This window comes from Phocoena sinus, chromosome 9 (assembly GCF_008692025.1).
Source record: "Phocoena sinus isolate mPhoSin1 chromosome 9, mPhoSin1.pri, whole genome shotgun sequence".
NCBI classification, from domain to species: Eukaryota; Metazoa; Chordata; class Mammalia; order Artiodactyla; family Phocoenidae; genus Phocoena; species Phocoena sinus.
This window is the reverse complement of record NC_045771.1, coordinates 38,422,428-38,441,023: the sequence shown is the minus strand read 5'-3', so window position 1 is coordinate 38,441,023 and position 18,596 is coordinate 38,422,428. Positions and strand designations below refer to the sequence as shown.

The 18,596-nt window shown below is 34.9% G+C and overlaps 2 protein-coding genes across 4 annotated transcripts in view; one reads left to right on the top strand and one right to left on the bottom strand.

Annotated features, from left to right (window-relative positions):
• The window catches only part of LRRN3 (leucine rich repeat neuronal 3), a 37,262-nt gene extending 20,444 nt beyond the window's left edge, over positions 1 to 16,818 (top strand). Inside the window, exon 2 of one of the 2 annotated variants that reach the window (XM_032643754.1) lies at positions 13,819 to 16,818. In XM_032643754.1, the coding sequence (XP_032499645.1) occupies positions 14,174 to 16,300 (2,127 nt within the window). In that variant the 5' untranslated portion in view covers positions 13,819 to 14,173 and the 3' untranslated portion in view covers positions 16,301 to 16,818. Of the gene's footprint in view, positions 1 to 13,814 lie in introns of both variants that reach the window. The other variant, XM_032643753.1, reaches the window with a different exon arrangement.
• The window catches only part of IMMP2L (inner mitochondrial membrane peptidase subunit 2), a 922,093-nt gene that overhangs the window by 460,685 nt on the left and 442,812 nt on the right, over positions 1 to 18,596 (bottom strand). The window lies entirely within an intron of this gene.

Sequence of the window (18,596 nt, the reverse complement as noted above, 5' to 3'; positions counted from 1 at the left end):
TCAAAGATAGCACTTGTCTTAAGCAGTTTGACAAGAGTATAAGGGGGAAATCACAGAGCATGAGGGAAATCTGACATGCTTTTCAAATGAAAATATACAAGCAATTCCATGCTCACTATAAGGAACTAATAATACAGACCCTATCTGTATTATCAGCTCCCTCAGTTACAGTAACAGAAAAGCATCATCCATCACTGAACTCATTGGCAGACAAGCGCTGATCCATGGCACACCTGAAATGTGATGCTATGATTCATCCCCTTGTTCACTGCATTTGAAGAAATTATTTGACCATAGGAGCTCATTTTATTTCAATTCCTTTCAAAATGTGTTTTATTTTCACAATTCTTAGTAAAAATATCAAACTCTGGTATTCATGCTGTTTTAAGAACAATGAAAACCAATTTTTTTATTATATGCAGAACAGAAGCTGAAGTACCCAGAGACCCTGAACTCTGAGTTCCTGTCAGAGGAATATTCCTTTCTAAAATGTAACTTTCAGTTTTCTGTAATAATACTGCAACTAAAATATTCTTCACTCTCTATCTACAGTACATCATTGGACTCTTGTTCAGAGGCGTCCTTATCTTCTTTACAAAACAAAGACTTTCTGTTCTGCCAAACTGAGCTAATGAAAGAACACAAACATGATGAAAATCTCTCTCCTGTCATCCTTTTATGGCATGTCTCTGCTTCAAAAACCAACCCTCCTGAGATCAGGATGAAAGCATTTACTTGTACTTGTGACGATCAGTATAGAACACACTTTTTTTCTTTTCTTTTTTTTTTGGTGGGGGTGGTATATATGCCTACCATGTCCTCCCATGTATAAGATGCCAGGGAGAGCAGTGCTTGTGATCAGAAAGCACTGGGCAGCATACATGTACCTGGTCAACTCAGGCTGGAATCACTCTATGTTTCTTTTAACTACACCAGGGAGATGGACAGTCTTCAGATGACTCAAAGAATGGAGACTTCAAAGACAGGTTAGGGTATCTGGCTGCCTTATAATGAAGAAGAAGATATTTAAAAATTGTTTGAATTGTCTGGAAAATTACCCCAAATGTTTTCATCAGAAATGGAGGGTAACTGAAAGTAGGTCTACATTGAGACATGCATTTCCAAACCATCATACTGCAAGGTACCATATAAGTATTTCTCCTGTCACACAATCAGGGGAATTTGCTAGAGAGACTGTCTCTAAATGCAACTGGAAATGCCTCTTAAGACAGAAGGATGGCATCATTTACAAATCGTCCCACTGCACTACCCAAATGAACTGGAACTGGACAACAAGAACAGGCTTTCAGAAAACAAAAGTATCAAGGGAAAAAGGAAAGTTTATTTAGGCAGACCTGTCCTCTTTATCCATGTGAAAGTTTTCAAATACAAATCGATGCCTAATTAAGTCAATTACCCAAAACTCTACTGATAGGAATAAAAGTTGGAACAAAATGGGAAACCTTAGTACATAAGTTTAGTCAATCACATTGGGAATTTTCTGAACTAATGGATCTTACACATGTGCATGTACATGAACATTTTGCAAAGAGAATAATTATTTTTTACACATATAAAAATTGTTCCCGACATACGAGTAAAAAAAAAGTCTCCAAATTTCCTACGAATTGTCCAGGTCCTAAGAATCCTTTTATAGACTACTTCTGATCCTAGTAAAATTCCCACCCTATCTATATGCCACAGTTTGACACACGTGTAAAACATGTGAATAAACATCATGAAAATCTGAAAATATCATGAAATATCCATGTAAATTCTGTCACTATCTGTCAGTAATATGTTATATTTGCTCAGGAAATATATTTAAACAGTTTTGAACTTATTTAAGATTATTACAAAAATTATTTAATTATAGAGCATGGAGGGATCTCTCATTTTAGAAATCAAGTCACTAAAGGTCATGAGGTCTTCTCCTAATTTGGGGGTCTGCATGCTTTCACAATACCCTGCTGCTAAATTACTATTAATCACCCAAATAGAGATCTATAGTTTAATTATAACCTGAAGCAAATTTTCCATTATTCTGTTTTCTAATTTGGAAAATAAGATAATTATACTTCAATCTAAGATGAGTTAATGTTAAGGATAATGCATAAATGAGTGCTTTTCCCCACAGACACCTACACTTGGGACTATACAAATGCTAAATAACAAGAAAATGAAAAAAAGGAAGTTAAAAAGCAAATCAGACAGTCAAATTCCATTGGCTCTCACACAATACTGAATGAAGTACTGTTATGCTATGTTATAAATTAGAGCTCCCCAATACATGGAATGATTCTCACAGAAGAAATACAAGCATAAATAAACAGAACAAGTTCCGGCTTAGAAATATCACTTGTTTGGCTAATTACATACAAAAATCAACTTCACAAGTAACACTATTAATGAAGTGCTCAGTTGAACAAAAACTGTAATTAAAAATAAATACAAATCAGAATTTTTTTCATGATAAGAAATGACAGTATCACGACAATCTTTTTTTTAGAATTTTATTTATTTTTTTATACAGCAGGTTCTTATTAGTCATCCATTTTATACACATCAGTGTATACATGTCAACCCCAATCTCCCAATTCATCCCACCACCCGCCCCCGCCACTTTCCCCCCTTGGTGTCCATATGCTTGTTCTCTACATCTGTGTTTCTATTTCTGCCCTGCAAACCGGTTCATCTGTACCATTTTTCTAGGTTCCACATATATGCGTTAATATACGATATTTGTTCTTCTCTTTCTGACCTACTTCACTCCGTATGACAGTCTCTAGATCCATCCACATGTCTACAAATGACCCAATTTCGTTCCTTTTTACGGCTGAGTAATATTCCATTGTATATATGTACCACATCTTCTTTATCCATTCGTCTGTCGATGGGCATTTAGGTTGCTTCCATGACCTGGCTATTGTAAACAGTGCTGCAATGAACATCGGGGTGCATGTGTCTTTTTGAATTATGACAACCTGTTATTTTTAAGTATACAGAAATCACTACACCAATATGAAACACTCCTGAGACTCAGATGGCATTCCCCACTCTCTAAAAGAATATTATAAATGAGGAATTTCTGCACTGCAAATTATCCTTCCTGATTGTAGCTATGCTATAACTAGCTGCCACAAATCTGCTGCTTTGGGGTGCCATGTTTAGCATTATTTTTTAAAGAAAACTATCTTGATCCTTTTTTATTTTATCCCTATGGATCTCCTCACATAGCACAAGCCCCAAATTTTGAAAACAGCAGAAGAAAAAAGATAAAAAATCTAAAGACTACCTCACAATCTGCCCAAAGCATATTTTAAGAATCGGGAGAAAAAAAGAATTGTGCTGTTTAAGTTACTCCTGGTTTCTCTAAAAGAAATTCATTGCAAGGCCTACATTTTAATCTAAGGGAGTCAGCTGAGCCTAGTTTCATGGGGGATGAAAATAGTACATGACTTGTTTAAGATCTGCACTAATATTCTCTGTTCAAGTAGAATGTCCGGAATATGACAAGGACACAAAATAATATCAAATCTCCTCTCCTTTTTTTTTTCTTTTTAGCTACAGCTATTCCTATCATAATGACAAAAGAGCATGTTATCCAGTTTGAGAATCTCAAAATATCTGATTTGAGATTCTCAAAATATCAGAATCTAAGGAAATCATCCTCAAAAATAGTATCCACTAAATATATGGGTAATAACATACATTTTAGTGCATAAATTCTGTACAATAACAAAAATAATTTTGTTCTAAAAAGGAGATTTCTGTATAATGGTAACTCTATAAAAAATCTTTATGGAATTTCCCAGAACATTAACAATCAATTTGGAAATAATAGTGAAAATTTTGTCCAAACCCCACATTTTGTGGGAAACTAAGACTCAGAGAGCGATATGATTTATCTGAATCACACAGCAAATCTAGGCCTAGAAAAAAGGTTTTCTTATTCTAGTTCCCCTTCTGCAACACTCAACTGCCTTCTAAATTTCATCTGAGTAAAACTTTTCTATCAGAGAAGGAGAAACAAACAACAACAAAAGCCAGTGTACTCATCCAGTTATAGGAAATACATTTCTGAATAGTTACTAAGATGAGTGGTACTATGTTAATAAACATTTGAGAGGAAGTAGAGCTTAGTGGTAGTGAAAGATAAACTGAGGAATATTAAGATGTTAAGAGTTTGAGCAAAAATCGATTCAAATAGGGTAGAGCCAAACTGGAAGTGGTTAGGAAGCTCCTTTGGCCAGAGCTCAGAGAGAGGCTTTGAGAGAGAAAATGTGTTAGCAGAAAAAGGGAGTTATTGATTGGCTATAGCTTAAAGCCTAGTAAGCTATTTGCCTGCTTGTCCTTAGCATTTTGATTTTGTAACCTTGAGGCATTTGCAGGCTTAGATTTTGGTTTGCTTACATAGGTCACCATAGAATTAGAGTCCTGTCAGTTAATGGCCTCCTTGTTTAATTAATTCAACAGTGGTTCAGAGGCAAAATAAAGGGATTTGAATCTGAGGGGGTGTAAACTGGCAAGTCATTTAACCTCTTTGGCCTCATGTGAAAATTAAGGATGATATTAGCGTCTACAGAAAGAGATGACATGAGGAGTACCTGTGGGAATTTACATGAGGCATGAGACCAGTGATACATGGGACATGCCTGCTATTGATGTATTGTTACTAACTGCTCTTACCATACCCACCCTCCTCCAGAGCACTTCCTTCTTCCTTGCTCCATCCCTTACTCGGCAAATACTTACCATGGAAGCTGAGTGCTATCATAACACACTTAGGGATTTTCACTTGAAAGGAGAAAGACCAATTAGGATTCAGTCAAGGTCAAGGGGAAGAGACCTCACTGTGGCAGGTCTATAGATTGAGATGACAGTGGGGGAATTTGTGTTAGAAAGAATGCCTAACGTCTCTCCAAATTTTCAACATCGTTTTAGAATGAACCACTTTGTATGAGTCATTTCACTCTGAGGGCCTCCTTTACCTCATTTTAAGAGAGGATGGGAATAAATGGATGGTTCAGAAAACTGAGGCCTTTGGAGCGTCTTCAGGATCAGATGCTATGGGCAGAAAGGCTAAGCTGGGTACCATCTAAATCTTTCCAGAAACCACACTCTCCTCCACCATCCCACGTCCCATGCTAACCAGAATAGATCTTCCTTCCTATGTTTGACTTATTCTGAATCTAGGTGAGACTTTATTTGAACAAAGGTTTTCACACTGAGATGAAGTTGAGAATCAACAGATCTGTACGCCCAATTCCAGCTAAAAAATTTTATGACATCAAAAATATGCTAATTTTATATGATACGAAATTTACTCAGGTGGCTGGAACTTGATATTATTAAAAATCCATGTCTTTCAAATTAGCAAAGATATCATATTGAATATATTGTTCATATGTCAATATTAATAGTTACTGGCAACTCATTTTTGCCTCAGCTATTCCATCAAGGGACCTAATCCAGGCAATTTACTTATCCAGTGTAGTGTGCCTCAATATGATGACTAAAGTAACTCTCTTCCTCATTTACTACCAGCTAGATGTAAATGTAAAATGAAATAGGAATGACAGGTAATTAATCTGATAGCGTTTAAAAGCCCCACAATGACTAAAATTCAAGGATCCTAATGTGTCTATGACATAGGGTTACAGCACTAAACAAATTAGTGATCAATTAAATACAAAGGTTAAAACTGAATAAGTCAGCTTACCCACAGCTATTTTTTGGTCATCTTTTAAAATATGTTTCATGTTCAGAGTAGTGTCAATTTAGAATATGAAGAAACCTTAATGATCATATAACCAATTTCTAAATTTTAATGATCAATAACTTGAGGCACAGGAAAGCAAAATGTCCTGTCTACAATCACACAATCACCAAGTAAACCTCATCCATATTTCAAAATGCAAAGCAAAGTTTCTTCCCCTATATCAATTTTTTATTAACAGATAAATATTCTAAGATAATATCCATTAAACTACTCTAGTCATCATTATCCACTCCCTGAAAGTTGACACAGATATTTAAACAGTTAATTCTGAAAAACTGGAAAATAAATATTTCTCAAGGAAAAAAGAATAGCCTTTTACAGGGATGCATTTAGAATAATGTAACAATACCTTTGGGATATGGAACCTTCAATTAGAATTGAAGAAAGACTGAGTCTTACAACAAAGGAATATAAAGTCAGATAATGGGAGAATAGAATTTAAGTACTTTATACAAATGAACTTAGCTAGCAATTTGCTATAGAAGAAAAGGAAAAACTGGGCTTTAATGTAGCCATAGCAACCTCCTATCTTGAACAATTTTTTATCTTAAGCATCCAAATGTTTCTCTTCTTCAGACTCTGTAGTCTTTATAATACACATAATGAGATACGGAGAAGAAGCCACACTTTGTTCTTAAGCTTTAGGACTGTAAAAATTCACCTGAAAGGTGAATTTCAGGATTTTACATTTTCTTACCCATGTGTTTCCCCACTACTTCAGTTGATTTTTTATAAGCATCATAAGAGAACACAGAACATTCAGGTTACTTCCGTTGGATGGCTAGAACTAAGCCTCTTCCTTTGTGCATCCATAGAGTAGTACACATACTACTATTACAACAAGTCAACTCTACTGGGCATCGTCCTCTGCTATTTTCTCCTTCAGTAACTCAGAACTTGGTGAGCAGATAGTTCACCTTATTTACTCTTGACTTTGCAGTAGCTACAACAGTGCCTGCCAAAAAGGAGGTGTCTGGTCAATGTTTCATAAATGTAGAAAAACAGAATAAGCTAAAGAATTAAGATCATTTTACCAAGAAAAAAGTAGCTTTTGCTCTCAAAAGTTGCATACATAATTATATCTAGAAATAATTTCTATTTTTATTTAAAGAAATCTAAAGTTACGAGTGTCCACAAGTATTAAAAAATATCATAAGATATGAGAACTCTTAAAATTGTTTTCGTTTAATGGCCTAAACTGGGAGGTTTCATGCTACTAGTCAGAGTCTAATTATACATATATTACTTGTTTAATTTAAAACACAGAAAACACTTTAGATCTTTGACTCTCCCTTAGGCAAAATCTATGTGGGGAAGCCAACAAAAAAATTAAAGACACCGTGAGAAAAATTCAGAAAGCACAAAAGGACATATGTATTAGGAAAATTCCACATCTTAAAATGCTTTCTAAATTTAAAAATAAAAGGTCTTTGAATTTACCACCCACACCCCCAGAAAAAGGGCCTTAAGTTCACTGCCAATTATTCTTTGTCAAAGAAAAATCATTTTTAATCTTTCAATTCTTAAAAATCTTATAAACTGTAAAGATTAGAAATGCAAGTACAGTGACTGATGCAGTAGGCCCTCAGCAAATATTTATTGACAGATCAAAGGGAAGAATAAATGAAAAACCAGATAGATGATAAGCTCTACATAAGGGTTGATTTTGGACTATATGAGTCATTCATGCAAGTCATTTAAAAGAACCTTTATATAATACATTTCATTGATATGTCAGTTTTCATTCCTGGTGACATTTCATTAACATTGTCTTTTGAACTTGCATAATATTCAATTATAACTTACTTTGCTTTAATATATGATTCTGTTGCCTTTAAAAACTAAAAGAAAGGGGAATTCCCTGGTAGTGCAGTGGTTAAGAATCCACCTGCCAAGGCAGGGGACACAGGTTCGAGTCCTGGTCTGGGAAGACCCCACATGCCGCGGAGCAACTAAGCTCGTGCGCCACAGCTACTGAGTCTGTGCTCTAGAGCCCACGAGCCATAGCTACTGAGCCCGCATGCCACAACTACTGAAGCCCACACGCCTAGAGCCTGTGCTCTGCAATGAGAAGCCATTGCAATGAGAAGCCTGCACGCTATAATGAAGAGTAGCTCCGCTCAAGGCAGCTAGAGAAAGCCCACACATGGCAACGAAGACCCAATGCAGCCAAAAATAAATAAATAAATAAAATAAAATAAAAAAAACTAAAAGAAGGTACAAAAAATAACCTTATAAACTAGTGTTAGATGAAAAACCAACTGAAAAGAACAATAGTTAATTATGAGTTGGTCCTTAGCTCCTACATATGACTACATATATGAATGTGTACCCTAACAACAAGAAATCATTTAACGAAAATTCATCCACTATTAAGATTTACTTGCACATGGCTTAATTTATTTTAAAGAAGAGAAGCAAAATATTTTATCTACATGTTATCTATTTTACATCCATCCATAATATAATATTTATTTGAAGACTTATTATGTCCCAGTCCCAATGCTAGGCTCCAGATCATCTATCAAGGCAACAGTCCTAAAACCTTCAAAACCTAAGTTGAAATACTGACTTTTTGAAGTATAATTTTCCTACTCTTTAGAAGAAAAAATAATCCCAGCAAATTGATGGAGTATGGGAAATTAGGTAAGTATATCAATAATTACATAATACAAATTTTCTAAGTTTGAAAACATTTTTCAGAGAGTTTCTTTTTTTCATTATATTCAAAAAGTAAAAGTAGAAGAGGGAAAAATGAGGGAGGATAGAAGTGAGAGAATTTAGGGCACACGCATTATAATTCTCAAAAAGTGAAAATGGGATTCAGCTGGCCCATCTATTTTTTAATGACATAATTAGTTTATTTTAAAAAATTTTACACCAATGCACATAAAAAAAAAAATGACAATATCTCCTTCTAAAATCAACATCACCATTATCACTGTTATCTAGCCCAAATCTCAAAATAGCCACCAGCAGAAACCATTTTCTCACTGATAAAGCTAAAGTGTACCTAAATAACAGCTATGTTTTTAAATCGGTGCTGGTAAAGTGAACCACTTTCTGTTTTGCCAGTGGAAAGTTGGCAGTATACCTGTGTTATTTCTACTTTCTTTTTTTTTATATAAATTTTTATTTTATTTATTTATTTATTTTTGGCTGTGTTGGGTCTTTGTTGCTGCACACAGGCTTTCCCTAGTTGAGGCGAGCAGGGGCTACTCTTTGTTGCAGCGCACAGGCTTCTGATTGCAGTGGCTTCTCTTGTTGTGGAGCACAGGCTCCAGGCACGTGGGCTTCAGTAGCTGTGGCTCACAGTCACTAGAGCGCAGGCTCAGCAGTTGTGGCACATGGGCTTAGTGACTCCGCGTCATGTGGGATCTTCCCAAACCAGGGCTTGAACCCGTGTCCCCTGCATTGGCAGGCGGATTCTTAACCACTGAGCCACCAGGGAAGTCCCCTATTTCTACTCTCTAACCACCAAACAATAAGAAAAATATTCTGTAAAATACTGGGAGCATATCTTTTTCTCTTTATTTTTTTTCTATGTTGTTTAAGTTACTTAAGAAGGGAAGCAGTCATTTTAATCATTATTCCATATTCTATCATCCAACACAAATTATAGAAAGACACAATTGTGAGTTAGCATGTAGCAAACATTTGTTTACTGACCAATATACTGGCCTAGGTACTAATCAACCGATCAAATGTACTAATATAATCAAAAGTAAGCTGAACACAGTTCCTAATAATAATAATAATAATCTCAAAATCTAGTAGGAAAATAATAATCTAATAATCTTATATCTAGTAAGGAAATAGTCTAATAATCTAATGTCTAGTAATAATCTACTAATAATTTTATGGCCAGTAAGGGAAAAAGGAAGTGTAAACAAATGATTATCATGACGCAGATGAGAGGTGACCAAGAATGAATCCAGGAAAAGCTTCCCAGCATAGATGTTTGGGGGCTGAGGTCATGCTAAGGGCCATGAGACTCAAGAGGTCCAGTTTCTGGCAATGATATGCTCTTTACTAAAGTAGGTATGTCAGGCTATCATTTCTGATGATGATGATAATTAAGAAGTCTAACCTAACTTCCCTGTACCTGACTCTATAATTACAAACAAATTGCATATTCATAGTTTGTATTTCCAAGTAGGTTTTTTAAATGGAGCAAAAGCACTGACCAGCAGATTCAAGTATTTGTACTCTCTTGACAGTCATATTTCTCATTGTAATGTATTGGCATTTGGGTTTTGTTCCTTGTGAGTTTGGTTAGTGTGAATCATACCCTAGTCACTATTAGTAGATTGATAAAATTAATTTTCTAAATTTGAAAAGCTGAAGTCAAAGGTAATGCCAGCCCTTCCTAAGAAAAACATCACTACATTACCTTCTGTTAAAATAATTTCATAGCAACTCTACATATGGATGCAAGCCTAAGGATAAAGCCTGGGTTCTAATCCCACCTCATCAATTATTAGCTGTGTGATTTCAGGCAGATAGGTGTCAATACCCTTACAAACAAACAAACAAATAAATAAATAAATAATAGTGGTTAAAATCCCTCTCCAATCTGTTTCAAGGCCATTATTAACATAAAATAATGAATAACAAAGGGCTTGGAAAACCACAAAGCTCTAAGATGTAAGATATTATTACTGCCTTACTATCCTGCAAACAATCCATGCCAAATAATCCAATAGTGAAAGCATCATAATCATTTTCAAAAACATGAGAAAAAAATCAATATTACAATAAAGGCAAATTTTACATATCCTCTGTTGTACTTCCCATACTGATAATTTCTTCCTACAGACCTGGAGAAATAAAATTTGAATTTGTTCACCACTTTAAGAACTCTCTTTACTTTCAAAAGCTTGCAGAATAAATATAGTTCAAATAGGGTTGTTTCTGGCATATGGCTATGCCAAAATGATGAAATGAGGTCAGAATAGAGTTTCTAATTAAACATAAATATAAATTTAAGAAAATATAAAAATTTTAAAACAAAAAGTGGTATTATTAGGTTAACATCCTCCCAAAAAGAATGTTTCACCTTGAACATTTCTAATCCTCTAGTTAACATAAAGGAGAATATAGGAGTCTTTTTGCTCTGCCAGAGAAAGTGGATATAACTGGTTATTTGGCAGAAATTATGATTGCTCAGTTCTCAACCGAGTGATTTATGGCAACATGCAGAAATTTATACTTTGTACCTAGGTTTTTTTCTTCATTTTGAGAATAAAGAGGCAATAGATTTCTATTTTAAGTTTTATCCAGATGCCTCTCCTATGTGCTCCCATTTCATCACTGACACTGAATTGTAACCATCTGTTTACCTGTGTCTCCCCAGAAAGACTGAAAACTTATGAAGGGAAGAGACCATATTTAAGTCATCTTTTTATCCTCCAACTATTAACCCAATAACTGGCACATAAAAGGTGTTCATTAAATGTTGACTGGATAAATTGAGGAATAAACTAAGATATAATATTAGATTGACTTTAAAGTCTAGTTCCTTTGTATTACACTCAAATTTAATCTTTGGATTTTAGTAATAAAGGTAACACACATTCTGTGTAAATAATAGATTTACCCAAGTTAAACCAGTTGAATACTGAAATTAGCAAATCAAACAAACCGAATTGCTTAAATTGTATGTAGCAAACATGAATATGTCCATTTATTAAGTAATATAATTCAGTTATCAGTTCACTGAAAACATTTCTTGAGCATCTACTATGTTCTAATTACCATGCCCAGGAGCTGGCAGGCCTCAGGCTCTCAAGGAAGTGAGTGTCTGGTGGGGCAGAGAACCAACTAAATATTCTGACAGAGGTGTGTGCTGGGGCCACTGAACGACCTCAGAGGGCAGCTAAAGTACAACTGCAGGGAGGGGTTATATGGAAGGCTTCACAGAGAGGTGATGCTTGAACTGAGGGTTGATAAAACAGCAATAATTAATGTAAAACAAAGAAACAGGCAATCCAGGCAGAGAGAAAAGGGTGAGGCACCCACAGTTCTACTGGCAGAGAGAAGGCTGCATATAGAAGAACGGCAGAAAATGACAAGAAACACAGAGAAAAACAGGAGGGACCCCAGATCGTGTAGGGTTAAGGATTTATAAAACATCTTCAGGGAAGAAGCAGTTGTATTAAATTCTTTCCTCAAGGGGCTTAGAGCTTACTTAGATTAAGAGTAATAGGTGAACAGTATTTAAAAAAGGAATTTTGATCAGCAAATAGGTGAAGTAACAAAACAAAACCAACAAACATAAAAAGCAAAGACACTTAATTCAAGATAACTTAGGAGTTATCTGAACTTCATGATCCAGTTTTATCACATCTCTTAAAGGATAAGAGGAGAATTAGGTGTGACTTTGAACTATAAATATTCCAACAATTTTGAAAACCAAAGAATGTTTTAAATTAAAAAGAAACTGTTTTATCCCTCTGTAGAGACCATATCTCCAAATACATTGATCTCTGTCACTGAAGTACCTACCTTAGAGTCACTCAACAATGCCATTATGAATGTCAATATTGGGCAGAGATGAAAGAAAAGAACAGTATTCACACACTGATTATTCAGCAGACCACTACTGCTGGTAGGCAAGAAGCCTCAGAATGAACAGTCCAGCCGTGATCCAGCTGTCCTGCACACTTGCGGGGAGAGCTCACGGGCAGTCCAACGGATGGAGTGTACATGTAAAAGTAATGTGGTATTTTACAATACGGCACATATCAGAATTGCAACTTGGTTTCAGATTGCTTATTGTTATGATAAAGACATCAGTAACCATTTAAAAGAAGGTACATCTAAGTGTCTGTATTAGCGATGTAATCAAAGTTACTTTTTCATTGTTAGTAACTAATGGAATGTAAGTTATTTTCAGGGAAAAATAAAACAGTCTAACATTAATCTGAATTTCAGTTAAGTATGACAATATACAGGTACATCTACAGCAAGTTAGACTACCTTTTCCAAATGCTGCAAAATTCAAGTCACTTTATACAAAGGAGACTATGGAGAGAAGTACGAATTAAAATGAAAAATTCAGCGAAATTCCACAATTTCTAGTTCATTTTATAATTTTATTTCTAAATGTCATCTCCTGGGAACCTGAGGAACCACAGGCTAACTCATTTGATTGTAACTGAACAGTATTATTTATTTATAAACTTTTAATTTTGCCTCTATAAGAGAAAATAAAAAAGTCATCACTGAAAGATTTTCTTTTTTTTCCCATATAACTAACTGTCAAAGAGAACGACAAATAATAAATTACAGGTTATAAACAAGCAAATATCTGAAAACAAAGACAAATTCTGGCAGAATAATTTTTACGTTTAATGCAACTTCAGTCTTCTAAAGATCCACTTTCACAGCCATAAAAAAGAATGAAATAATGCCATTTGCAGCAATATGGATGGACCTAGAGATTGTCATACTGAGTAAAGTAAATGAGACAGAGAAAGACAAGTATATTGCTTATATGTGGATATAAAAACATGGTGCAAATGAACTTATTTACAAAACAGAAATAGAGTCACAGATGTAGAAAACAAACTTATGGTTACCAGAGGGGAAAGGAGGGGAGGGATAAGTTGGGAGATTGGGATTGACATATACTATATATAAAATAGATAACTAATAAAGACCTACTATAAAACACAGGCTAGTCTACTCAATACTCTGTAATGGCCTATATGGGAAAGGAATCTAAAAAAGAGTGTGTATATGTATATGTATAACTGATTCACTTTGATGTACACACCTGAAACTAATACAACATTGTAAATCAATTATACTCCAATAAAAAAAAAAAAAATCCGGCCTATCCAATGTCTGGGTCAATAACTATTAAGGACAGTCATAACAAGGATAAAGTCATCAAAACATACTGAATTAACTGTAAACTAAGAATATTATATATAAGATAATCATAATCAGTTAATGGAGATTGTGTTTTTTTCCCTTTGGACTAATTATTTTTCTCTTTTTTTTTTTACATTTTATTTTATTATAGTTAGCATCATGCTGCTATTTCTGCAAGTACTGAACAAGCGTGGGATTTGAGTATTACACTCTTAAATAAATGAATTGCTTAATTTCCTCTGACCATCTATACATACTCCATCTTCAAAAAGTATATCAATATTCTATCATAAAGGAGATAGGAACCTTTTCTTCAATATGCATGACATTTCTGGACAATGCAATTGTGGCACTGGCACGTTTTTCCATGAAGAAAATATTTGCAGTTCTATGGCATTCATCATTTGACAAAAGCAACTATTTTCCTTATCTATCAGCTCTTACTGATCTTACTAGCAGTGACCGTGGAATCCTTAAGGACCCATTAAATCTCTGAAGAAGAAAGCTAAGATGAAGGACCTGCCACTCCAAATTCATGTGCTACTTGGCCTAGCTATCACTACACTAGTACAAGCTGTAGATAAAAAAGCAGATTGCCCACGATTGTGTACATGTGAAATCCGGCCCTGGTTTACACCTAGATCCATTTATATGGAAGCATCTACAGTGGATTGTAATGATTTAGGTCTTTCAAATTTCCCAGCCAGATTGCCTGCTGACACACAGATCCTGCTCCTACAGACTAACAATATTGCAAAAATTGAATACTCCATAGACTTTCCAGTAAATCTTACTGGCCTGGACTTATCTCAAAACAATTTATCTTCAGTTACCAATATTAATGTAAAAAAGATGCCTCAGCTTCTTTCTGTGTACCTAGAGGAAAACAAACTTACTGAGCTGCCTGAAAAATGTCTGTCTGGACTTAGTAACTTACAAGAACTCTATATTAATCACAACTTGCTTTCTACAATTTCACCCGGAGCCTTTATTGGCCTACATAATCTTCTTCGACTTCATCTCAATTCTAATAGATTGCAGATGATCAACAGTAAGTGGTTTGAGGCTCTTCCCAATCTGGAGATTCTGATGATTGGGGAAAATCCAATCATCAGAATCAAAGACATGAACTTTAAGCCTCTTATCAATCTTCGCAGCCTGGTTATAGCTGGTATAAACCTCACGGAAATACCAGATAATGCCTTGGTTGGACTTGAAAACTTAGAAAGCATCTCTTTTTATGACAACAGGCTTATTAAAGTGCCCCATGTTGCTCTTCAAAAAGTGGTAAACCTCAAATTTTTGGATCTAAATAAAAATCCCATTAATAGAATACGGAGGGGTGATTTTAGCAATATGCTACATTTAAAAGAATTGGGGATAAACAATATGCCTGAGCTGATTTCCATCGACAGTCTTGCTGTGGATAATCTGCCAGATTTAAGAAAAATAGAAGCTACTAACAACCCCAGGTTGTCTTACATTCACCCAAATGCATTTTTCAGACTACCCAAGCTGGAATCACTCATGCTTAACAGCAATGCCCTTAGTGCCCTGTACCGCAGTACCATTGAGTCTCTGCCAAACCTCAAGGAAATCAGCATACACAGCAATCCCATCAGGTGTGATTGTGTCATCCGTTGGATTAATATGAACAAAACCAACATTCGATTTATGGAGCCAGATTCACTGTTTTGCGTGGACCCACCTGAATTCCAAGGCCAGAATGTTCGGCAGGTGCATTTCAGGGAAATGATGGAAATCTGTCTCCCTCTTATAGCTCCAGAGAGTTTTCCTTCTAATCTGGATTTAGAAACTGGGAGCTATGTATCCTTACACTGCAGAGCTACTGCAGAGCCACAGCCTGAAATCTCCTGGATCATACCTTCTGGTAAAAAACTCCTGCCTAATACTCTGACAGACAAGTTCTATGTCCATTCTGAAGGCACACTAGATATAAGTGGCATCTCCCCAACAGAAGGGGGTTTATATACCTGTATAGCAACTAACCTGGTTGGTGCTGACTTGAAGTCTATTATGATCAAAGTGGATGGCTCTTTTCCCCAGGATAACAATGGATCCTTGAATATTAAAATAAAAGATGTTCAGGCCAACTCAGTTCTGGTGTCTTGGAAAGCAAGTTCTAAAATTCTCAAATCCAGTGTTAAGTGGACAGCCTTTGTCAAGACTCAAAATTCCCATGCTGCCCAAAGTGCTCGAATACCATCTGATGTCAAGGTATATAATCTTACTCATCTGAACCCATCAACTGAGTATAAGATTTGTATTGATATCCCCACCATCTATCAAAAAAGCAGAAAACAATGTGTAAATGTCACCACAAAAGGTTTGCACCCTGATGGAAAAGAGTATGATAAGAGTAACATCACAACATTTATGGCCTACCTTGGAGGTTTTCTGGGGATTATTGGTATGATATGTCTTTTCAGCTGCCTCTCTCAAGAAATGAACTGTGATGGTCGACATAACTATGTGAGAAATTACTTACAGAAACCAACCTTTGCATTCAGTGAGCTTTATCCTCCTCTGATCAAACTCTGGGAAGCAGGCAAAGAAAAAGGTACAGCATTGGAAGTAAAAGCAACTGTTATAGGTGTGCCAACAAACATGTCCTAAAAACAACTAACTAAATCTACTTCAAAGAAAACTCAAAACTGTGGTTGTACTTAAATAAAAAAGGCAGAGAAATATTACTTCGTAGAAGGAAGTTTAAGCTTCACCAATGCTGCTCCTGACCAATGGACATATGTACAAGTTCAGCATTTTAATTAACTGGCTTCGAAGGGTACTGTGGCAACCAAATAAAACAATTCCATTTTCTAGAACTTTCATGTAACTTTTATGTCTGGACTACAGTTAAAGTGGACAAAAACATTTCTGTATTTTTTTTAAGTATATAAGAGTAGTTGAACTGAGCAATACCTCCTCCTGTGTTGTATTACACATGTTAGCCACGAGTTTTTGCAGTGACCAGATAAACTTGAATTGACACGTGGTGTAATAAAATGGACAAATTCTGTAGAGTAGACACAGTGAATATGTGGACCTCTTTTATAAGGAAAAATACATTTTGGATTAAAATCAATTGCTTTTGTCTTGTTTTTGTTTCTAAATAAAGAATAACTTCTGGGAAATATCATTTGACCAGATATCATTTAAATGACAATGTTTTCAAAAAGTGTTTTTCTATAATGAAATTTGGAATGCTAAGAGTAAGACACTTTTACTGGGTGATGTAACTACATTTTTATAATGCACAAAAATGGATTTTAGAAGGCACTTTATCAATATTGAAAGAAAATAATAACATTGTACTTAACCCTTTATTGACAGAAACAAATCCTCTTGGAAATTATGTATTCACTTATAGATTTTCTTTTCTTAACAAGCAGCTTTTGGAGTGGATTTAATTATTAAGTTCATACAATATAAATCCAGTATCTAAGGAAATGAAAGCCTTATTTTAATAATTGGTAGTAGCTCAACATTAGGCTGCTTGCTTTGCAGAAAATATTGCCAAATTTCAGTAGGACTTATGATCTAGGTGTAATTTTCAAATCTTGCTGTGATTGTAAACACTTAATGAGCTCCACTGCAATAACAAGCAAACAATCTAATAATCTTCTATGTTGCAAATACAGCAAGGAAACATGTTCTACATGACCCCCAAAGAAGGAGGTTTATATACTTGTATAGCAACTAACCTAGTCGGTACTGAGTTAAAGACAGTTATGATCAAAGGGGATGGTTCTTTTCCCCAAGATAACAATGGATTTTAGAACTTTAGGAGACTAGGATTTTTAAATTTTATTGTAAGATATACTGAATTCATAGTGGAAGAAGTTCCAGAGTTCAATAGAAATTTAAGAAGACAGTTTTGCTCATGAAAAGCTTCTGAGACTAAAAAATTAAGTGCAGTTTTCCATGACTATAAGGCACCTAAGTAACACAGCTTAGAGAAATTGAGAATCACTGAATTGAAGTACTAATAACACTACTAATTATTTTAGAGTCTTATACAGAAAATACAAGAAGTTTACCTGGAAAAAACAACCAAGATTTTTAGGGCTTTAGTCATATTTACAAACAAAAACCCATAGTCCTACAAAACCAATGTATTTGTGTACAAAGAAAACATCCTGAAACACTAAAAAAAAAATTTACAGAAGGTAATAAGCCTTACTTTTTATAGGCAAATTGCTTATCTCTACAAAGCTACAAGTCTTCCATTATAACTGCTACTTAATCTGTTCATAATCAAGTGTTTAAGTTTTCTTACCATAGCTTTCTGCATATCATCAACATGTCACTGGCCTGTAAACATTTCTACCACTGAAATCATATCAGTTTATTTGTTAATACTAGACATTTGCTTTTGTGATAGCACTGACAGTTTCTAATTAAGTATTAGCTGTTTTTGACAATGTTGGAAAGTAATTGTTATGAACTCTTTAAAACGAAAGGACAACTGTGTTAATTTTAACACAACCAAAATATGAAAGTTGCTAATTAAATGTTTCCCTAACACAAATTTTACAACCTGATGAATCACTATCACAGAGAGGCTGACATTAGAACTTATCAGTAAGACATGCTCATACATCACAAGAGGTTTCAGCACCACGGACAGAGCTTTTTAAAAGAGCTGGGCTATTTATCAAAAATATAGGAGCTGAAATATGACCTATTAGGATGCAGGTATTGTATAGGTCAGCAAGAACTTGCTCAGATTTCTTGTATGTTTCTATTTTCATGAAGAACTATATCAAACATATGGTAAAGCTGAGAATCCATTTCAAGCTAAATTCTTCTTAGAGAAATTGTAGTAAATAAGTACTCGGAATAGATACCTAACAGTGAACACTAAAATGAAGTATTTTTGTTACAGCTGAATAAATACAGATGCTCAAAG